At 35.3% G+C, this 25141-nt stretch overlaps 1 protein-coding gene across 1 annotated transcript in view; it reads left to right on the top strand.

Annotated features, from left to right (window-relative positions):
• The window catches only part of CCDC178 (coiled-coil domain containing 178), a 240004-nt gene that overhangs the window by 71431 nt on the left and 143432 nt on the right, over positions 1 to 25141 (top strand). Inside the window, exon 17 of the mRNA XM_016195988.2 lies at positions 2937 to 3096. Within this exon, the coding sequence (XP_016051474.2) occupies positions 2937 to 3096 (160 nt within the window). The remainder of the gene's footprint in view (positions 1 to 2936; positions 3097 to 25141) is intronic.

The raw sequence follows: 25141 nt of genomic DNA, 5'->3' as shown, positions 1-25141 counted from the left end.
TAGTGACATCTAGACGTCACGAATGTGTAGCACGACACATTACTCTTCGGTGGCGAGGCTGGTGCAAACAAACTGACTGTGCTGCTGGTCGTGTAAAAGGATAGCACATACGATTATGTACAGCACATAATACTTGATAATGAAAATAAATGACTGTTACTGGCTTATGTATGTATTGTAGTATACTTTTAATTAGTATTTTACAGCATACTCTTTCTACTTACAAAACAAAGTTTGCTGTAAAACAGTAAGCTGTCTTCACTGGCAGCAGCCTCATATATCTCGTGCTTACTTTGTCTTTTGATTGCATCATTTTATCTTGTGCTTGATTTAATCTCACGTTGTTTTGTACAGTAACATGGTGTGTAGGTTGTAGCCTGGGAGCTATAGGCTACACCGCATAGCCAAGGTGTGTAGTGGGCTAGACCAGGTAGCTTTGTGTAACTGCGCTCTGTGATGTTTGCACAGTGACAACATCGCCTAACAACGAATTTCTCAGAGAATATCCCCATTGTTAAGTGGCACATGACTGTATTAGGATAATCTGTTGGTACTTTCAATAGGTGACCATGTCGGGTTAATCATTATTTATTAAGAATCCACAGTACATCTAGTGCCAGGCACCAAGAAGAACAAAGAAATATCAAGTGGGAAAGTGTACCTGCAAGTGTCTGAAGATAGTTTTAGAGAGACAGACCTTGCATATGCAAAACAAATGAAATATGTTGATTAAAAATAATAAAAATAATAGCTATCAAGGCTACTCTTGGCTCTCATTAAATTTTTACAATTGTTTTTTAACTGGAAAGTAAAAGGATCCAAACTCAGACATATAGGACTTCAAAGTTGTTCTTTTTATCACTGTGAGAAAGGAAACAGTTTTCATACACACGTACACATATAAACATATATAGTATATATAATATATAGTTAATAAAATGCTATATTTTTATATTGATATGAATATAATCAATATCAAATATCAGAACAGTGTAGAGAATAAAACATATGTGGTCAAGATATAGTGATATTTGCTAAGAGCAACTATGAGAGCTTCTTGGTTTTGGTCATACCTGCTCCTCTCTGTGAATTTCATTGGTCCCTGTGCTCCACATTTCAGTCTTATGGAATTCTTACACAGGACATCACATAAGAATTTTGGATGTTGTTTGTATGAGTGATAAAGTGGAAAAAACAAGGGCAAGATAGGTGAAAGGAAAGGACCTTGTTCCATTTAGGAGAAGCTCATATCTAAAAATGTGAATAAAGAGTCATTGTTTCAAATTTAGTGATAACATAGTGGAGAGAGAGAGAAAAATGAGTATTTCAGTGTTGAGCTGCTGAATCAAACAGAGTCAGACAGAACTGGATTTGCATTCTGGTTCTGTCATTTACTAATTAGCTTACACAAGCCAATTATGCTGAAGTTTACATTCCTCACCTGTAAATTGCTATAATTATTCCTTCAGAGGGTTGTGGTTGTATTAAATGAGATAATACATTCAAAGCATTTGAACATTTTAGCCCCTCAAAATTTTTAGTCCTGCTGTCTTTATAGCTAACTATGCAAACTATTCAATTTTCTATACCTGTAGAGATTAAAGCGAATGTGGGTAACAAACTGTGCTGAGCTTTTGCATCTTCTTACTCTGGATTCTGGGTTGTTGATTGACTCTGGAAATTATTTCTAAAGCATAGTTATTTTTGCAGTATTGTTTTGAGTACCTTTTGAGGCTTATTCCGCTAGGGTTGCTTTATACATCACTACTGATTTCACCATGAAAATAATTTTCCCTCTTTGTCAAGATGTACTTAGTTGCATATGACGAAATACATACAGACAGATACATGCATGCATATACACACACACACGCACACACACACACTCACAGTAACACATCAGCTTAAACAATAGAGGACCCCAGCTGGGCGTGGCTCAGCGGTTGAGCATCGACCTAGGATCCAGGCGATTGGGGTTCGATTCCCAGTCAGGGCACATGCCCGGGTTGCGGGCTCGATCAATGACTGTCATCATTGTTTGTCTCTCTCTCTCCCTCTCCTTTCCCCTCTCTGAAATCAATAAAGATATGTAAAAAAAAAGAAAAAAAAATTATAAACAATAGAGGAATGTATCATCTTGTGTAACAGGAGGCCATGGGTAAGGTAAGCTGCAGGGTTGGTTGACTTAGCAGCTGAACACTAGGTACTCATTTTTTTCTCTCCCCATTATACTTGTCAGCAAATTCGAAAACATGACCCCTTGTTTATATTTAGTGATTGTGAGCCTCTTCTACATGGAATTAGGTCCTTGCCTTCATCTTACTGGGCTATCTTAATATATATATATATGTACTCATTCCTGCATAATTGGCCACGTGGCTAGTTGGCTTAATCTAATCAGAATGTATCCTTGGTGCCCTGGCCGGGTTGTTCAGCTGGTTGGTGCGTCTTCCCATACACCAAAAGGTTGAGGGTTCGATCCCTGATGAGGGCACATACCTAGGTTGCGGGTTCAGTCCCTAGTTGAGGCTCACGGAAGGCAACAGATCGCTATTTTCTTTCTCTCTCTCTCTCCCCCTCCCGTCCTCTCTGTCTAAAAATCAATTAAAAAAAACACATATCCTTGGGTGAGGATTTACAAAAAATTTATCCTTGGAGTTATGTGTTGCATGGAGGAGGGGTTCTTCTGGATTGCCAACAAAAGAGAGGCATTGTGGGTCAACGCCCAAGAGAATCCACCAAATTTCTCCAGAAATTTTTTGCCCCTGGGTCACTTAGATGTAGCTCTGTGGAGGTTATGGAAGGGACTAGGAATTTTCCCAAAGCCCTTCAGTTCTAAGATTTTTCAATATTGGGTCTTTTAAAAGGTATCCTAAGTGTATTTTATGAAATAAAATGTAAATTGATTAGTGGTAATTGGAAGTCTTTCTTAATAGGGAGCAATATTTAGCTATAAGATTTAAAAAGGAACATGCACAAGCCGTTTATGATCATCTCATAAGTAAGAAAAAGGCCTGTGAAGAGAGATTGATTGACGAAGAACAGAGACAAAGAACTCTCGTTACCATGAGGCAGAAAACTCTGGCAGATCTTAAAGTAAGTATTATATTTTGACTGTTTTAGAATGAAGGAAATACAGGGATAGTCAAAACAGCAGCTAGTTTAAGGCACTCATTTTTCATTCTGAAGTAGCAAAGATGTTTAAAATTTAAAAATAAATATTTTAGCATAACAAACATGTAACTTCATTTTTCCTTTTAAGTAATTATAATATGTTTATACAGTATACTTATACTTTACTTTTTTCAGTGCATTTTATGTTCACTCTCATTTTGTCACTGTGCTTTATTTTATTTTGAAGGCTACTGATTTAAAAGCATAGGTTATATTTATTCCAGAGCCATTTTTACATTTTTAATGGGAGAATGTTACATTTTATTTCTGAATAAACATACTTTGAATGTTCACCAACCACTTTTTGGAAAAATGAGAATATATTATGCTCTTTTTTCTTTAGAAACATTTTACATATGTTTTAATTGCACTTACTAGTTAGAAACAGGGAAATGGTGATAAAATGTGTCTTTTCAGATCTGAATTTTTATTGTTTTATAAAGCTGTACATATTAAATTTTTATAGAGATATGATTAAGTGATACAGGTTTACTTAAGAAATTCCTATACTATTTTGCATTTTGTAATCATTCTTTACATTTAATTGCAATAATAAATACCATGTTTTTTCAATATATTTATAAATATTGCTTATTTTTGAGAGACACATGGTAAATTACTTCTAAAACAAAGAATTCTACTGGAGTTTGTTAAAACTATTTCCTGAAAACTTTTAAAGATCTATGTAATATCACAATATACTTTCATCAGCTATTTTTCATCCTGATATTTATAGATTCAATTACTATATATATTTAATATATTCAATTACATTTTTCTTTTTTATGTTTCCAAAAACATTGCCAATACATTTTTTAAAACGATTATTTGGGACAGATATACATTGAATAAACAAGTACGTGAATGAATGAACATACTCTCTTTAATGCTAGCTCTGATTTCTCCTATAAGAAAATTATTAATAAAATAATACTTTTATTAATAATGGTGCTAAGTAACATTCATTCATTTAAAATATAGCCATTACATAGAAAAAGGTTTTGTTTTCTTTTGTTGGCTTAAAAATATGAAAATAATTGGTGCCATCTAGTGGCAGTAAATGATGCCTCCTCTTGGAGGAGTTTCTGGAACTTGAATGGCTGAATATCAGATATGCGATGTATAAATGGCTGGGAAAGCTTAAACTCAAACACACTCTTCAAAACAAGAAGGCTTCAGTTATTTACTGACAAGCATCATTCCCCACCTTATATTTTATCACAGCAGTAGAATTAGTTGTTTGAATTCAACCACATTTTCCAATCGTACTGGTGCTGAGAACACAGTGGGATCTCAATAATCATTTATTGACTAGCATTTCAGCACTTTAATGGAACAGTAATAATTAGTGAAATGGCAAAATATGGTCAGCAGGAGAGAGACAAATGAAAAATCCTGTAAAACTAGCCTCTCAGTAATTGAGATTTACATTTCTTTTCATCCAAAAGCTTCCCATTCTGAAGTGTATCTTGGACACATCACATGGTGTCATGTGTTATTTTTTTCTTAGCGCCAATCTCTATCTGAACTTGTTTTTTTCATTAATTGTCACTTGTTTATATTTTATTTTCTGAAGTACACTTATTTTAGAAATAAGTACATTTAAAAAGACATACTATTGCTTTACTAAATCCTGCTACAGTAACATATTCTCTGTGAGGACAGGAGAGTTTTCTGTCACATTCTCTGTACCCCAGAAGCTCAGAACTATGCCCGGTGCGAGGGAGGCACTCAAATACTCGTTGAATACCTGAATGAATAAATGAATGAACATATTCTTATTTGGTAATCTTGACGTCAAGATGCCCGATAGCGGCCAAAAGCACAGCATCTCAGAGATAGTTTCCACACTGCACCAGCCTGATACGTCAGTGAAACCTCATGCTGTGCAGAAGCCCACTCCTCCTCATTCATTCTTGATTCTTGGTAACACATGAAAAACTGACTATTCAGTCTGTTCCCTCTAGGTGAAAACAGTTAAATTGTCTATTGTTTTCTAGCAGTTAAAGGATTCTGCTAAATATCTTGATAATTGCTTCTTAAGTAACTTTGAATTTATATGAAACTGTTTCTTATCAGTGCTTGGCTAGCTGTTTGTTATGCATTCATCTTCTGTGATCAGAAGCACAGGGTTTGAACATGCAGAGTTTAGAGATTGATGTATTTCATCATTAGTGACAGTGTTTGTGATTAGGATCAGTTATCAGTATTAAAGGGTAGAAAGACAATGTGATTCTTCATAGAAAACCTATTCTCATCCCTGTTTAGAAATTGGATGAGATAAAAATTTGTAAATATGTGTGTAATGTAAAGCATCGCCGTAAAGAAACAAGTCTCATTAAGCATCATTATGTATGTCATGTTACTGTTCTGGGGTGTCCCCTCTGGGCTAAAGAATTGATCACAGTTATGGATCATCTGAAAGAATTGTTTAATAAAAGACTTTATAAAGGCCACAGTGGAATTAATTGAGTACTGAGAAAACACACCATAGAATTAGAAATATAAATAGCTAGTAAAATAGTTTAAGAAAAATGTACACAATTTAGATAACATATAATGTGTTTCTGGAGTTAAATTCAGTCTTTTTCTGTAGACAATTCATGTCAGATATCTTGAAATGACAGATTTTTTGAAAAATGTCATGTAGTTTTTACCAACTGCCTATAATTTGCAAATGCAGTTGCTTAAGATTAAAATTTCAGTATAGCACCTAAGCATATTAAGCAAAATTCTAACAGATATGAAGGGAGAAATAGACAACAATACAATAACAGTAGGGGATTTCAGTATCTCAGTTTCAACAATGGATAAATCATCTAGACAGAAAATCAGTAAGGAAACACTGGGCTTGAACTACATTTTAGACCCAAACAGATGTATATAGAACATTCCATCCAATAACAACAGAAGACACATTTTTCTTAAGCGCACTCGGGATATTCTCCAGGCTAGACATATATTAGGTCACAAAACAGGTCTTAACAAATTTAAGAAGATTGAAATTATGAAACGTGTCTTCCAACCACAATTTTATGAAACTAGAAATTAATTATAGTGGGAAACCAGAAAATTCACAAATACGTGGAACTTCAACAGCACACTCCCACCCAACCAATGTAGAGTCTGCAGAGCCCCAGCACTAGCAGCCAACAAGTTGAATAAAAAAATGCTGAGAGATAATAATGTAACAACTTGTATACCCAGATCCTGTCTTCAGATATTCTCTAACCCTTTTCTTCAAAGCTTCATGAGCTCCCGTGGCTTCAACTATCAATACAGTGGCTGCCTCACCGACCTTCTGCCCCATTTCTACTCCTCCCAAACTCTGTCTTTGCATGATGGGTTCTTAGGTACTGGTTTCCACTTACTGAGTCTCAATCAAATCCAAAACAGATCATCTGCTAGCAAAGCCAGTCATCAAAATAATTTTTATTATAAATGCCACCATATTTTTTCTAGTCAACTAGTAACATACCACATCCTATATATTCTGTTCTTTTATTTGCACATCATGTCCAATTTGACATCAGTCTCTAGTAAGTCTATAATCCCCATTTCTTCTCCTCAGTTCTCTTTAATTACAAAATCGTTTTCTTGTAACATGTCTGAAACTTGTGCTTTCATTTCATCCTACATAATGGTGTCTAATTAATTTTTCTAAAGTCTATCTCTAACCACATTGCCTCCTCAAAAAGTCTTTATATCTTTACAAGTTAAGTGTAAACTTTTCAACTGGGTTCTCATGATACATCCCAAACTTACATTCTCAACTTTATCTCTCATTGTTTATCTGCATTACTAATATAAGAGCACATTTAGATGGAAATTTGAAACAGTGATATAATACAAGTAGAATACCTACACTTTATATTATTAAAAGCAATAAAATCAAACCAAAGTAGTCAATATACCAAAAAAGTAATAATGACAGTAGTAGAAAGGTAGTAACACGGAGAGCATTAAAGACAATAGAAGCAAGAACCGATAAAACTATCATATAAATTAATTAGGTAACTGAATCATAATGAATTGAAAATGCAAAATCATCCTAATCATTGCTCTATAAAGGTTACAAATGCACATGTAAAAAATAAGCCAGAATAGTTGATGATGAAATGCAAAATTAGATTAGTCTAACAAAAAGAGTAGGTGTTGATTATATTAACTTTAAAACAATTCATAGGAGAGAATTGTCATTATATAAAAAATACTATGATCAAAATGGTTATTTAGAAATCATGAGTCTGTATGAACTGAATAACATGACCTACGAATATATAAAGCAAAACCCACAATTACTTCATGTAGGAAATTTCACATACTGCTATTAGACTATGACATTCAAGTAGACTGAAATATAGGAACTTATATGACATGAAAAGTATAATCTGGTTGAACTAAACATTTTATTTATTTTTTTATAAATTATCTATGGAGCATAAGCTGTAGCCATATATTTGATAATCTTATGCAAATTAAATAAAAACCACTTAACATACATTTATGTATTGAAGTATAATTGATAAATACAATTGTATATACATTGGTACCTTGGGTTTCTAACGTCTCCCTTGACGAACATTTCGGTTTCCAACCGCCGTAAACCCGGAAGTAAATGCTTCAGTTTGAACACGCCCCGGAAGTCGAACATACCACACGGCTTCCGCTGAGGGCAGGTCCTGAGGCCTCGCTGTCGGCTGTGGATCCCTCGGTTTTCAAACCTTTCAGAACTCGAATGGTCTTCCGGAACGGATCACATTCGAAAACCGAGGTACCACTGTATTTAAAATCTACAATATGATGATTTGATATGTGTGTATATATATACATAATTATCTTTTGTGTGTGTGTGTATGGTAAGAATGCTTAAGATTTACTTTCTTAGCAAATTCAAGATATGTAATATGGCATTATTAACTATAGCCACCATATAATACATTAGATCCCCAGATATTATTCATCTTATAACTGAAGACTGGTACCCTTTGACCTGTATCTCCCCTTTTCATCCAACCCACTGCCCTTGGTAACCACCATTTGACCCTTTGTTTCTATGAGTTCAACTTTTTCCCAGATTCCACATATAAGTGAGATGATACAGTATTTGCCTATCTCTGTTTGTAAGTTTCTCTTTTGATTTGTTCATTGACTCATTTCCTCTTTGTGGCATGCCTGCTTAAGTTAGGCTCTGGCAAGGATAAAGGAAATAATTCCTCATTCATTTACCCATTTAGTCATTCATTATGAAGTCGTATATTGAGTGTCAGAATCTGGGTGAGATTCTCAGCATATTAAATGAAAGGTAACACCTGCGCTTAATTGGCTTCACTGAGCAATGGTGAAGGAACCAGGTACAAGTTAAAAATAGATGCCACAACTGCTCTTCTTGAATTAAGCACAGAATTCTCTGGAACCCAGGAAAAAGGAGCTTAAGGGAAATTTGAGAAAGCTTGCCAAGGTGATCGTTACAGAACTAAGTCTTGGAGGGCAGAAACAATCAGAGAAAAGGCATACAGGTGTCAAAAAAATCAATGTTACTTAAGGAACTGCAGGTAGTTTATTATGTGGGGAGATCAGATGCAGGTTTGAAAAGGGCCTTCCTCAGCGTGAAGGCTCTGAATGTTGCACTGAAGAGTTTAGATTTTAGCTCACAAATAATTGGTCAGAAGAGTAACAAAGCTACCACAGCAGCTGAGGAAAATCCCACTAAAATTAGCAGCGATTTCCACTGGTCTCCTGTGGCACAGCCGTTGCTGCTAATGAGCCAAAGTGGACTGATCCCATCAGCAGTTAGAGTTGGTGGGAAGGGGCTAAGATGGCTGAGACAGAGCTCAGAAGACTCTGTCATTAAAGAACCTTATCCCTTTATCCAAGTCTGGTGAAGTCAGCATTTCTTGGCTAGATGGTGAGAAAAATTATTCAAGCATATATCAAGTTTTTTACTTTGTCAATAGGATGGTTATTGGTGTCAGAATTCAAAAATTGAGAGTATGAACTGAGGAATAGGTTTGAAACTAGATTGATCAGATTTGAGGTACCTTTGAAGGAGCTACCTGGCTTCCAATGCCAACTGCATTAAGAAGCTGGAACTAAAGAAACGAGAGTTTGACTAAAGATATGGTTGTGGAAACATAAGCATATGCGTTGCACAGAGGCTTCAGGAAATCTTTACTAATACAGGGAAGATTGAGAAGAAGGATCAAGACACAGTCCCTGTGATTATGATATGGCAAAGGCTGGAAGACTAGAGGAGGCGAAGGCATAGAGGTTATGGTGAGAGAGGCACACGGGAGTTTAAAATTTCAGCCGTGGTGCCATTCTAGGTGATGACAGAATGAGAAGGGTGTCTATGGGTATGAATTGGTAATAGGACGTGGAATTGAACTTAACTGGATTGGATAAATCCATAGACTCTAGGATTAAAACGTTGGATAGGCCATTCAGATAGATACTGAAATAAAACAGACTGGTGATGGCACATGGCATAGACAGGAGGAGAAGACTGAGCCTCATGGGCCAACATCTCCCCTTAGTGTGGACAAATGACCAGGAAACCATTAAATGACCGAGTGGTAGGGTGAGAAAGGGAGAGGATTACTTTCTTTAATCAGTATTAAATTCAAAGAGTATTTTTACGTAGGCTTGGAGGAATGATGGTTTGGAAGCCATAAAAGAGAACTAGGATTATGCTAACTGTAACCAGACCCTCTAATTTGTGGGGCCCCGAGAAATTAATATTCTGTAATTCAAGCAAACACTTAGTGAATCCAAATGGCTTTGCCCAATATTGTGCAATGAGAATGAAATGCAATCTGAGCTTGTTTAGTCATGAATAGCCCTTCCAGAGTTCACCTTGGAAAGGTTTAGGATGAGATAATGGTTCAGTCCAATTAATAAGTATATACTGAATTCCTACTACATAAAATACACTCTTCTAGATGCTGAAGATTATTGAAATAAAACATGACCCTTGACTCTCAGAAGCATACCAGCCTCACAGAGGAGATAGAATCATAGCATTATTTTAATAGACTTTGTTCACCAGAGATAGAATCAAAGAAAAAGAGACTGCTGAGATACGACATGTAAATATTGTCAACTTTCTTGTATTTATCAAAAAAATTTTCCAAATTAGAAAGTGAATTACTGAGACTACTAAGACTTGATATGGTATTGCTTCACCTACATACTATTTTTAAAAATTTTTATTGATTGATTTGACAGAGAGGAAGAGAGAGGGGGTGGGGGGAGAGAGAGAGAGAGATCAATTTGCTGTTCCACTCGTTCATGTATTCATTGGTATGTTTCCTGATGGGGGATCGAATCCACAGCCTTGGCGTATCGGGATGACGTTTTAACCAACTGAGTTACTCATCTAGGGCTTTTACCTATATCCTGTTAATGAAGCCATCAACAAAATTACATCATATCTTATAAATTACCATAAATACATACTTACATATTATTGTATAATCAAGAATTTTTAAAAATATCATGTAAAGTGACTAAGCAGTGCTGAATAGCATAACACATTATTATTTTTACTTTTGTTATACACATAATTAAAAGAATTTTCAATTGTTCTGTCCATCTTCCTTTCATTGGTATGAATTTCACCTCAGTTGTTGCCTTCAGAAAGGTCATCTTACTTTGCTTTCAGAAAAAGTGAATTTAATATTGCATTGAGGTATCTACAGGGTCTTAATGTTCCTAAGCATAGATCTCAGCATAAAGTGCTCCACTACAACCAGGAAGGTGTTTGCAGTCACTAAGAGTTTCTAGTTGTTTCTGCTTCTACCAGCTTTTCAGGAAAAAATAGAGATAAGAAGTTAGATGAGAGAGAGGGGGGGTTGGGGGAAGAGAGACTGGCTATCCCTTTGTCTTTAGTGAGTTATCGGTAGCTTTCTGTATTAAGTATGAGAACCATGAACAGTCTCTTAAACTTAGGATTTTTGAATCTGGCCCTGATGTTCTGACAGATATCACAAATGTGGCTTGCATAGTGTCCTGTGGGGAGCATTGTTAACATTACCCGAATATCCCCCCCGCTGTCTGATTTATTTGCTATAGAGAACATGTATACCTGGCCTCCTAAGGGAGCTGCATATCTCAAATTTGGGTGCCATGATAATAATAACAGTTTGAGAGAAAATGAAATAGGCTATAAAGAGAAAGAAAATGGAATATATAAACTATTGTAGTGTCATGTTCATTTTCAGTACTATATAAAATAATGAAAATGGTTTTCCATAACCTTTGTTGATTTTTATAATGCAAAACACACTGTATGGAAAAAACACAATGAATGAAAAAAAGCAAAAAAAATTAGTAAAATAATTTTAGCTTTTGACTCAAATTTTTGCATTGTTTTCCTTTAGATTAGAGTTTAATTCTGAAATAGAACAGCTTTAAGAAGACTGTGCTAATTTTTATCTTTGGCAGCTCTAAATGGCTCTTTCAAGGTCCAGGTACAAGGATTATCTTGTTGATAAAGCAGTCCAGGAGGGTAGGCAGCAAAGGTTTTGTTTCTCTAATTTTAGAGTTGCAGTTGGGGAACTTAAAGTTGGAGATATTAAGTAAGACTTTCCCATAATCACTCAGTTTTGAAGTTGCACATCTGGGTGCCCTTTCTGTTACTCCCTCCCCACCCCCCAAATGATCTGAAAGCCCTCTATAAACATCAAAGCAGTAGAATATCATTACTACTTGTCACAGTGCTGGGTGGCCTTACAGTGGTCATTGTTCTTTGGTTTCTAGGATTAATCAAGGGAAAGTAAAGCTCAATTGGGCTTACAATAACTTGTGTAATTATGCGTCCTTCTGGAATTAAAAGGTAGATGGAATACAGTATATCTAGGCTTTCTCGAAATGTTCATTCGTAAATGAGTCTTGTGTTCATCAGGAACTCTTTTTTACTCAGGCGTACAGAATAAAAGTATCTCCCAACTTCAGCCTGTTCCTTTTATAACCATCGTTTGTCTGTGGATGTTGGGGCTGGGATATTGTCAGGAGTAATGAGGTAACAGAATGTAGCACTATTCATTAACACCTGTAAATTGGCCTGTGGTGGTACTGTGTCTTTAATACCCAGGAATAAAAAACAGCAACAACTTCAGTCAGAAGGCACGGTCCCCACAGACTACTCTCCCTTCTGATGCCTGCTACAAGTTCAGTGGTGTCCAGAACCACCCTCACTTCAGAGCAGCTGGCTGCAAATTTGGGGGTTCCCACAACCACCCTCAGGTTCAGTAATATTTTAGAAAGCTCCCAGAACTCAGAAGAGCACACGTCTTCTTAGTCTATTCATGCTGCTATAACAAAATACCACAGAGGGGGTAGCTTATAAACAACAGAAATTTATTTCTCATAGTTCTGGAGACTGAAAGTCCAAGATCAAGTGTCACTTGGCTCTTGACCAAGTCCTGGACTTCTCATATCTTCACATGGGGCTAGGGGTCACCCTAGAGCCTCTTTAGTAAGGCACTAGGTTTCCACCCTCATGACTTAAGCATTTCCCAAAGGCTCTGGCTACTAATACCACCTTTGAGAGCTAGGATTTCAGCTATCAACATATGGATATTTATTTCATTATAATTTTTGCCCAGACCACTGAATTTCAGCTTGCATGTATCTCATTTCATTTGCTCCTACCTTATATTATTCTTTGGAATAGTTCAGAAATATAGGTACTGAGGCATAGAAATCTAACAAATATTTGAAGGCTAGAAATTAAAATTTTGAATTCCCCACGCCTGTGAGACCCCTTCAATGAATAACTGTTAAAAATCTAACTGCCAACTGAAGTTTCCAAATAATATTAGAAAGGAAAATGTATCTGTAATATTACATATTTTTGTATGATGCATTACATTCATAGACCTTTGAGAAAAGTCTTGCATTGCCTACACTGAACCTAATTCCCGTAGTAAAAAGAATGGACAGCAAATTATTCTTATAATGCTTGACAATGAATTCAAAGTTGAAAGAAAGTATCATCAGTGACTTCTTATAAAATATACAGTGTTTTTAGGATAAAATTTCCTAAACTAACATTTTAAATAAACATTTGTTTAGCCTTCCATATGAACTATCACTGTGTAATTTAGATATAGATCCTGGTTCCAATGAACTCACCATCTTTTGGGGAAGGCTAACACAAAAGTACACAATAGCAGTACAGTATAGTAAATCTAGTAATAGTATTGCTATTGTATATTTTCCTCTCTGATATTATATGGAAACTTCACTTGGTGGTTGGATTATGAAAGCATTCAACAGAATTTGGGGAGGTCGGTGAAAGAAGGAATTTTGGAGGAGGTGATACATGGGGTGATTTCTTAAAGATGTATAAGAAATAGCCAAGCATAGTAGAACGTAAACAAAATAATGGTAGATTAATGTATGAGTTTGAGAATTACATGATGCCCAAAATAATCATGCGTGAGATGGTTGAATATTATGCTTTAAAAGACTGAAATAATCTGGAGGACTTGAGAAGCCAACTGCTGAGTGAGGGTCAAAGTGCATTTGAGTAGAAGGACTAAGTGTATTGCTGAACTATTAGGTTATTGTTGAAAGTAATGAAAGAAATGACCAAGAGCGGTAAAAGGACCTGAAATGAAAGAAAGGGGACTTTGAGATTCCAGCTGATGTTTAAGAGCAGGACATTTACAGGGGAAAGATGTTCTGTGTACATGCTCAGCTTCTCCCATGTGAAAGTGGAGCAGGCAATTCTGCATTTTTTTCCCAGTTCTGGAATTTTTTTGGTAGGGAGCCAGCTTTGCTTTAAATGTCTACTAGCATCAAATGTCTACTTTGGAAATACACAAGCTTTTGAGTTTGGAACACATTTAGAATGTATAACATTTTTTCATTGGCCGAGTTTGTGCTAAATAATTACACTTATAGAAAATAATTATTGAAAATATTTACCCCGAGAACAAAATCAGAAAAAGAAAGGCACAGCATGCAAACATTATGAAATTATATCTATTTGTTGTTCCAGAAAAGTCTGTTCAAGACCACAGACCTCACCCCTCAAATTCTGTTTAGCTGCAAAGGAATTCATTCTATATCAGTCAAGATTCACTCAGAGAAACAGAGCCTTTGGGAATGAGGGATTTATTGTAGAAATTCAGCTTAACATGTCATGCCAATAATTTGACCAAAATAGAGTACACAAAGTCCGTATCACTTTGTACATTTTTTTGTATGTTTAGCTAATACTCCTCATGTGCTATCCTGTTACTTAAATACCAAGATAAAATGTTAAACACTATTAATACATCTTCTGTTAAACAGTAAGGGAAATGTGTAGAGAGAAAAAGAATATATATATAATATAACATGTGTATATATATAACGTGTATGCATATCTGTAATGTTCCTATCACAACAAAGAAGGGTTCATGCTAATCACTATGGTTCTTGCTTCTGCAACATGGTCATTGCTGGTATTTATATCTTTGTTCTTCTGCTACTTACACTCTTTGTCTTCAGCCAACACCTCACCTTGTTGTGGTTGCTTGCCTACTGAGATGACTCAGATCTTCCTTTCTGTAGCACTTGTGTCATTATACATTCTGCCTGTGTTGGCTGTAATTTTCTATTTACTTTTATCACAGGACTTGGGAATTCTAAGTGACACCCCAGAAAAACTCCTCCTTCCTTGCATTGTAGTAGTGACTGTTTTCCTTAGAGAGCCATGACCAGTCGTCCTGGCCAGTACAGTATTACATTTCTTTTGTCTGTTGATTCACTGGCATGAATAGCCCAAAGTGACTAGATGAAAGTTTCAACTTCCAGTCTAACTTCTGTATCCTCTGGAATATCATTTGTTTTATTTTCACCTCTTAATATTTGACCATTGTACTAGTTTTCTGTTGCTGCTCTCACAGACTATCACAAACGAAGATGTTTAACATACCATAGCACCCATTTATGTCCTCACAGTTCTGTAGATGAAACATTTGACTGGTTCTGCTGAAATCAAGATGCTGGCAGGTGAGTCTTTGCTGGAGGCCCCGAGGGAGAATCTGCCTCCAATCACATCCAGTTTGTTAGAGAAATTCAGTTCTTGAGACTGTGAAACTGAAGTCTCTATTTAGTTGCTGGCTATCAGATGAGACCACTCTTAGCAATTAGCGGCCTTTCTCTGGTCTTCACACATTGCCAGAATCTCAGAATCAGCAGGTCAGATCCTTTTCACCTTTGTAATCTCTCTCCCTGCTCCTCCTCCTCTGATTCAGCTTCCCAGCTTTCCTTTTCTGTCTTCTGTTACTTTTTACATTTAAATGTGATTGCATTGGCTTTGCTCAGATAATCCACGATAATCCCATTTAAGGACAGCTGATCAATATCCTTAATCCCACTTGCAAATTACTTTTTCAGTCGTGCCTAGATTAGAGTTTGAGTAACCAAAAGATGGGAATCCTGTGGGAACATCTTTAAAATTCTGCCTTCCATTGCCATAAAATTCTGTACTATATATTGATTGTTGACTTAGAGCATATACGAGATCCTGGAGGACATTATTCTATCCTGTATATTTTTCACCCAACTGGCACCATACCGGGTCCATCATTTTATCCCTTTCTCTCTGCTGGTTTAGTGTCATTATTTGGTTCTTGCCACTCCAACGTTTTTTCATCCCCTCTGAATTCAGATAATTGATTTTGGTAGCGTTACTTCCCATGGTTTTCCTCGCCTGCCAAGACTAACCACTACAGAGCTCTTTAAGAATGTTGACATTTCCTTCCTTGCTGTACTTCTCATTGGCTGGGGAAGGGACTGCCCTCTGGACCCTCAGAGAGAACATACGTAGAGATTAATGAATAGTTCTCCCTAAGACTTTGGCTACCTTCCTTAGTATTCCAATAAAGTTACAGCATTTCAACTTCATTTAGTATGAGGACCCAACTTTGGGTCCTTATCTTAGTTAACCCACCAAGCAAATAGACTTCTCTATGTGCTCGGGCTAACATTATGAATTCAGAGACTCTCCTTAGTGCAACCATATGAATAAATTTGGCCCAATCCAAATTTCCTTTTACCTCGACCCAACGCATGTAGAATACATTATTATATATTTAGTCCCCAGTTTTTGTTTACAGAATTTGGCAAAATCCTACAATTATTTTGATAAATGTAGTACAAAATCACAGGTTACACTTTATATGTGACCCCTGAGTTATCCCAGAACATAACTCTGATTATAATAAATCTGGAAGCAGTGAGGTGTGGCGGTGGGTCTTAAGGAGGTCAGCATTCCTCCTAAACGCATTGATATTAGGAGAGGTCACTACAGGTTCTTCATACAAGAAGACAGTATCCTCCTTGGGCAGGAGAGGAAGGACTTCTATTTACAAAGGGGCTGCTAGTACAGATAAGGCGACTGCGGAGCAGTGGCGAGTAATGACAAGCCAAATCTGTCCATCACTACCTCTTTCCAGCACTGTATCTGGCTGCAATACCCTGAAAGTCATGGCCAGTGCTTCACTTCCACCTTTTAACTCTGTCAGCAGTTTTGGGTCACTTCTAACCTGAAGTTATGCAGGGAAGGGGGTTCTGGGAAACAGTTTCCAATTTAATAAAGTTGAAAATACCAAAAGGATCAAGTCTTAGTCCCTGAGCAGTTTTTCCCCTTCACAGACGAGATACATTCACTTTCTGTCTTAAGAGTTTGCTGAAAGAAAAGGAGTGTCAGTACCCCAAGGTGAAGCTGAGCAGGGAACTCAGGGAGAGGTTTCTACCCAGGAAGCAGTACATGGATCTATAGACTTTAACCTCAATATGTTCTTGTTTCTTTTTTTTTTTTTTTAGCAGAATTGGAACATTACCACTTTAAAATTTTTTACCATGTTTTGGTCATTACACAAGTGAGAAACTGCTTTCTCAGATTATTAACATGCTGTGGTCAGTGAGGTTATCTCTATCCAGACTACAGACAGAGAAGATGGTCTAGGATTGGCTTTCACTATATATGACAGCTGGGTTGAAATTTAGTGGGATGAGTTAAGTAAGTGAAAATAAACTGTCATTTCATATTAAAGTAGCCAGCCAAATATATGCTCTTTTACTTTGTCTAAGGCACTCTTTGGATTGAAGATCAGGATAATTCCTATTAGAAAGATAGGGCGATATGTTATTCTAAACATTTTGACGCAGACCAAGTTTTACTGTGTACACATGAATGTGAAAGTACTAATCATTTAGGAAAAGAAACAGGCCTCAACAACTGTAGCAGATGTATTTAACCCGAACTTAGTACAGTGCTTGGCACATGGTAGGCAATTAATATATTCTTGCTAGAGGCATGACTGAGTAGATGAAAGATGGAATCATTGTGGAAGCTCAAAGATGAACTCTGTAAACCTGGATTTTGCTGTTATTGTTATTTTTGTTGGTGGTGGCGGTGGTAGTGCTAGTGGTAGACATTTTATTCTTTCAGACTATACTCACTTTCTCCATCCAGAAATAATCATTCTGGTGAAGCATATGGACAGGAAAATAGAGCTGGGAACTACTGATCCATAGAGATTTTAGATGATAATTTCTGTGTAAGATCGTCCTTAAATTAACAATATAGAGCCAGCTAAGTTCTCTTTCTTCTTTAGAGTATTCAGGATTTCCTTAAATTAACTGGTTACCAATTGAGAATTTCTTTCTGTACTAAATATATCTAAGTTCTTCTTTGTCAGAAAAACTTATAATGAGGTTTTTTTTTATATATTTGTTTACTGTGACCTTTGTAATAACTTTCCCATTTTGGCTTTATTATTATTTTCAAAAGTTTATTTTTTATTTCTAAGGAAAGTGATTTATTTTCCAACAGACTGGTTAAATGCTACAGATAATATCAACCAGATAGTAGAAAAGTTAACACATTCTGGAGTATTATATTTTGGGATGCTTTTTTTTTTTCTTGTTTGCAAAGATTCAAGCCAATACAGTGTACTCTTAACCCTCTCTCTTTTTGGCATTTTTCTCATTTGTCATAGAAGGTTCTAATTTGTTCTTTTGAGCAAGACTTTTCCTGTCACACTGCTTGCTCTGGAAGAGACTGGGGTTTCCTCTGCTCATTCATCCTTGCAAAGTTCCCTTTGTATTTCCCACACTCTCCTTCTCTGCAGTAATTGTGATCGAGGATGAGCACATCATTGTTTCTCAGCCCCTCTCAAATGATTTTTTCAGGTTGTAATGCACCTTTCTAGCAAGGAGGGGGCTAGGGAGTCTACATCCTGCTCACTTAGACCAGAAGATTTGGTGGGTATCTCTACAAAGTTGCTGTTGTCTTTCTTTAGGGAGAAAAGACTATGTCCAGCTCTCTACGAGTGCCGTTAGTTACAAGAGGAAGTAACACCACGGTGACCTGACTTCATTAAGTAACTGAGCAGCTTAACTAAACCTGAATGACGGCCACTCTGTCCCTGGAAAGAATTTTTTTTTTTTAGTTTGTAATACTTGATGCTAATAACTTTACATATTTTTCATCATTTGTTTAGTAAACTATAAAATGATTTCCTATTACAGAATATACTCTGATTATATCTATTTCATATTGGAAATCCAACTGGAAGCCATTGATTCATAAGACAGAATCCTATATAACCCTCAGTCTGTGAAATCCTGCCCCCCAAAAGTATTTAAAGGACATAATTTTACTCCTTTGCTACAGCAACTTTCTATTTTAAACTCAACAGGTCCTTCACTTTCTGATTAGTATGTTAGAATATTCATGGAAGTAACGCATATATATTCAACTGACTTCTTATCCAGTCTCCTTTCTGTCTTAACTGCTTGCACAGGACTATTGATTTCATCGGTTACTCCTTATATTTGAAGCATTTGCTCATAGCTTTTAGTTTCTTGCAAGTAGCTATCTTTGTATTTTGAGTAGCACTCTTCTTTTTACTTTATAAAGCAACATTTTACTGTATTTCATACTTAGATGTCAGTGGTATTGCAGAGTAGATATATCATCAGTACTCATTTCAAACTGATATCTATTAATGTTATCTACATTGAACAAAGAGAATAACTCTTGACGTGTTCCCTGCTTGTGCACAAGTCCCTGACACTTGTGGCAGACTGAAGAAACATATATTATACACTGAAAACAAATCTAAGTATATTCTGTTTACTTCTTGTTTGAAATCCAGACCTACAAATCCGACTTAAGCTGAGAATCACTCATTTCTGCTAATTATAATTCAAACTTTCAGACTACAGATAGGCACGGTGGTTCTAGGTTAGAACAATAGCCCTTTAACATTCTGAATCACTTTAATAAAGAATTAAATAGCACATGTTAATACCAAAAGGGTAATTTTTCATTGAAAATTCATAGCAAGTTCTGGTGCTTTCTAAAGGCTACCTGAACACATCAGGAAATTTCTATAGATCAGAGTGCAATGAAGTAAGAGTGAGTAATAACCACTGACTAGAGAAACTTGTAGAATAAATCTATTTAATTGCATATGTAAGATGAGTTTTGCTTCTGTGGGGTGGGGGGGAGTGGAGCTGAGTGCCCTATCACAAACCCAATAGTGCCAGTGTCAGTGAGCTGTGTGAGTTGTCTCTATGGGTTGTAAATTGGATCCCCTCAGTGACCAGTTAATGTTTTCTGTATTTACGGCAGTATTTCTGTTTTTCACAGCCACCAGGGCACTTTGGCAACATAAAAATTTAAAAATAATTTTTAGCAATCATACCGTGCCAATTTTTTATAGTTAAAGGGGCTCATTTAAATTGGAAAACCTGCTAGTCTGAAATTTTCATCTGAAGGATTACCACCAGCCAGAGCTACTTGTCTGATGAGGGTTTCACATGGCTTATCTAATGTGAAATCTCCATGTGGTATATAGTTTCATTAAACGGTGATCAAGAATACATTAGTTCAAAACAAGAAAAGGCAATGGAGCTTAATCCGCCAGGCATCTTGGCGCAACAACTTTAAAAGAGTTATTGAACTGAAACAATTTGAGAATTAAAAGTCTTCCACTTATACCAGACTCCTGTCAGAAGCCTAAAAGTCAGCCTTTCCTTTTTCTGTTTTCTGTTTGTATACAAAAAAGAAGAAAATGCCCCTGAAACAATATTTTGAATGTTGTAGAGGCAATAAAATGCATATATCAGGGAAATAACCTCATCCATTAAAACATAGATTTATCAAGATAGAAAAATAAAGTGGCTGGCAGATAATGCAGAAATAAACAGAGAAATTAATTCTTCAGAGAAAAAATATGAGAAACAAGAGTCTGCATGATGTAATGAAACTGGAATTTGTATGGTTTATGTTTGAGTTTTATAAACAATAGTGTTAGCTCCTCCTATTTGACAGTTGATCATTCAACCAAATATTCACATTGCAATTATACTATTTGAACAGGCATTAGTGTATACCTATGATCCATGTATCTACCGCAGATGTTAATAAGTTTACATTTTAATATGCAGAAATGAACAATCATATTAAATGATTTTAGAATTGTACTTTTTTATATACAACCAAGTATATAATAGATCTGTAAGTATTTCAAAAATATTTATAAAATTAATTTGAGATGCTGTGTTGACACTTGAAGTAAGAGACTTTATGCATATATTCTGGTGATCTAACTAATCATTTCATTCATTAACATTGATGAAAAATGTATTAGCTTATGTCAGGAAATCTCAACTTCAAGCTTCAAATTTTGAAAGATTTCTAGTGTGCTTTAGCACAAGATATAAAGAGTGATATTTTAAAAGTGTTACTTCAAATATATTTTTAATAAAGACTTTGAAATTTGTTGTATTGGACTGTGGTTTAAAAGATCTTTATAATTTGATGTTTCAAAATTTAATCTTATTGTAGTACTTTATGAGCATTACAATAATTTTAATTTAAAAGACCAGTTTCTGGAAATATTTGCCACTAAATACTAATTTTTCTGCTTGTTATTCAGGTTGGGTTTAAAGATACTATAAAGTGCATACTTCCCTACATTTCTCCACCAGTGTATTTCAACCTTAATCTTGAAGGAACTGTGTCTAATGGTGTAAAGATATTTCAGGTTATGTGTTATTTAATCTGAGATATCTTGTGAAAGGTGATATATTCCATGATAAAACTGAGAATTATAAACATTTTTTAAACCTCAAACAACATGTGTCAGCTATTTTGCATTTTTGGTTTCTTCTTACAAGTCACAGTGACATAAACTGAAAACAATTTGTGACTTTTTATACTTATTTACATATAAGCTTCAAACTTTGACGGTTTTTATTGTAGTCTAATGTGCTGTAATTATAATACTGCCTCCTAATCTGGTGTGGTATTTGCCACTGAAGAATATTATAGTTTAGGGATTTCATGAGCAGTCACTTCTTGTGCTTGATATGTCATTTGCATTTTATGCTTTTCTGTTTTGTTGTTGGATAACCTTTCAAAGAAATTAATAAAGTTCATGTAGTTGGCAGCAAGTATAGCAACACAGAATTTAGGCACTCCCTAAATTCAATCAGAGTTTAGATAAAACACAGACTACATTAATGTATGGGCGCTGTTATAACCTCTATTAATATAGTTGAAAGCCGTCAAGCACCAGTGATTCTCAGAAACATAAAAAAGTTTGTATTAAAAATCACTGAACAGTACAAAAATGGGAACAATACATATAAATTAAATTCAACACTCAACTTTATAAAACACCTTTCTTTATAAAAAATGGCCTACGTTTGCATGCATTCCATGTTGTAGTAAATACAAGGTTTTTAACTGGGAATATTCAGATGCTTAGTGCTTATTCCATGATTTTCCTTCTTAAGTTAAAGAATACAAATTTTTACCCAAAACACTAATGTACTTTTATTTCATAGCATTAGGGCACCCTTTTAAAGGAAGTTAGTAATAAGAATGGCAGTATTTACTGTTGTCTGCATTCGAGTGGTTCACAGCTGAGCACTCCTCTTGTGTATTCAGTGACAAATGGCAATCACTTTATCATTTATCTTATGACAAATAGCAGATTCAGCCACAAACTGCTGGCCGTAGCAAACTTACAGGATGAAGTTCTTTATTGTTTATGGTTTGTGGGTTGATGTATTCATGCCTTGTTTATTTGTGAAATGAACAAAAATCAGTAAGCAGGCATGAACAGAAATTTGGCCACACAATCAATTGTACTTTTTTTCCTCCAGTCTTCCAAGGACCTTACAAGGAAATTCGCTGAACTAGGTCTAAGCTGTAAGCTGCCTTTAGGAAAAAAAAAAAGTCATTAGAGGATGCACCAAATTGTGACATTATGCCCTTAAGCCAAAATAACACTGAATGAAGTTCCTACCTCGCATTAACCTCCAGAATAAGGGTCTTAAATTTGATAGCAAGCTATTGTCATAGACAAGTGGCAGTGGCCAACAGTAGAAGGAAATTACTCCGCTATACTATCACCATTTAAGCAAATATGTTAAAGTTTTCACTCTTTGTTTCATACACTTGAAGGAAATTTGCAAAACAACTGTGTACATTGATGTAAATTGTACTTGACACACATACGTCAACTGTGTTTTGAGTGCATGTATGCTTGAGAATATTATTAATTTAGCTCATGTAATTGACATTTAAGAAAATATTGAAGTAGGTCACATTCTGTGACACAGGTCTGAGATTAAAATGCATGATTCTGGATAAGAATAGTACATTAAAACGTCTAACAATACAATAGACAAAAGAATATGTTATTTCTAATTTTAAATCTATTTTTTTCAAACTGTCTTTGAGAAACAGTATGACTCAGTGAATTATCTTTTATTATTTGCATAGCTTTTTGAGTCACTATGATGCATTATACTGGATCTAATTAAATGTAAAAAGTTATGGATCTATTGATTTAGTGAAAAATCACTAATAATCATAATGCAGTTAATAAAAAAATATTAGTATGGGAATATTTTCTTTTTTTAAGGACAAAGGGAACTAAAGAAGGGCCTTGTTATATATGAATAAGAGCAATAAAGTACCTGTGTATTGTATGGAATAAAGTTTTAATATCTAGACTATTGGTAGCAAATCAGCAGGATAAAATAATACATAAAAGATTTAGTAATATTTAAAACTAAATAGGAAAAGGTGATATTTTAAGGTAAAATAAATGGTAGACTCATTTAATGAAATTTTAATGTAAATTTATTTTTCCAGTCATATTTTTAAATGTTTTGTATAAGGGTCATTTGACACATAGTCTAAGACAAAAGAAATAATTGCCTGCTTTAATTACGTTTTTATTGTTTTGTGTTTTTTTTTGTTTTTTTTTTTTTAGAGAGAGAGGAAGGGATTGGAATAGAGAGAGAACAACATCGACTAGTTGTCTCCTGCACGTCCCCCACTGGGGATCGAGCCTGCAATCCAGGCTGGGCATGTGCCCTGACCTGGAATCAAACCGGTGACCTATTGGTTCATGGGGTCAATGCTCAACCACTGAACAACACTGGCCGGGCTAACTGACGACTTTAATTTGAAGTCTTAAAGAAATGTCTGTAAGTCCCATAATTTGGTGTTATAAAAAAAAAGTATTTGTGTGTAATATATTTGTTATTTATATCCTGGAAAACTCTCTGGCAGAAAAATCTAACAAAAAACCAAAAAATTTATCCAGTTAATGTCCATGAAGTTTATAGACTAGTGGTGTTAAAACTAATATTCTGAAAGGAAACTGATATTAGAGGTCCAGAAAAAACTATTATGCAGCTCTGAGATTTGCATATGCTATCTGCTTGGCTCATCAGAGGTGAATGATAGTTTCCACCGCACTTAGTTACAAGCCAATCTAGATGCAGTTATTTGCATATACAATTTGATTGGTAAACATTACTCTGTACCTCTGTGTTGCAAACTTTTGGTGGAATAGAGCCTATTCTGTTGTTTTTTATTAAAACATATGTAGATATATTTGCTTTGTGTTATGACAGAAAGTAGAAGACAAAGAAGAATAATGACATTGTATCAAGTAGATAATGCCAACAAGGAGATAAAGCATAGTTTACTTATTATTTGGATTAAGACTGATTAATAGAATTATTTTCTGAAATTACTCTGAAAAAAGAAAATTCATCAGTGAACCCAGATTCAGAATTCAGCCACTAACTTTGGATGAATTTTTATGCTCTTTTCCCTCTACATCTATATTTTTACAAAGCTGCAGTGGTTGTGTACTTACAACTTTATACATTGTTTTCACTTAGCAGTAGATAGTTTTTCTATGCTGCTCCATATTCCTCAAAAAAGTATTTTCATTTAGTGCTTTAGTATTACATCAAGTAATATATTCATTAAATATCTATTGAATGACTACCGTGTGCCAGACATTGTGCTGAAACTTGGATGTAAGAATGTTACAACTGTGTCTCTGACTGCCTTGAGTTTATAGTCTGGACAGAAAAATGCAATGGAGAAAACCAAGGTGATAAATGTGCGGGGCATTGAACAGTTCAGGAGGAGGCATCTATGTCAAAATAGGTTCCCCCAAGAAGATGCCTGAGCTAAATTCTGATCTACATTTTAAGGATAGGAGCAGATGGTTACGGACTTATCATGGTGATTGCTTCATTAGTTATATAAATGTTGAATAACTATGTTGTACACCTGAAACTAATTTAATATTGTATATTAACTATACATTAATAAAAATTATTTAAGAGAAAAAGAATACGTGGGACCTATTCATGTAGAAACAGTGTAAGATGGATTTGTGGCAGGAACATTTTGGAGGCAGAAATACAAGGTAGGAGGTTCTTAAACTAGTTCAGTCGTAAGGTGCTGAAGATTTCAAGAGAGGAAGTAAAAATGGGGATAAATAAGAGAAAAAAGAGAAATTTTGGAAGGAAATTTCCAAAATGGGACATGGAGAAACCTTGGTCACTAATTGGGTGTAGAAACCAGTGAAAGGGGAGTTTAGAAGAAATCTCAGGATTCTAGCTTGTGAAA

The sequence above is a fragment of the Miniopterus natalensis genome, chromosome 7 (genome assembly GCF_054644295.1).
Source record: "Miniopterus natalensis isolate mMinNat1 chromosome 7, mMinNat1.hap1, whole genome shotgun sequence".
Lineage (NCBI taxonomy): Eukaryota > Metazoa > Chordata > Mammalia > Chiroptera > Miniopteridae > Miniopterus > Miniopterus natalensis.
This window is presented reverse-complemented; position numbering and strand designations above follow the sequence as displayed.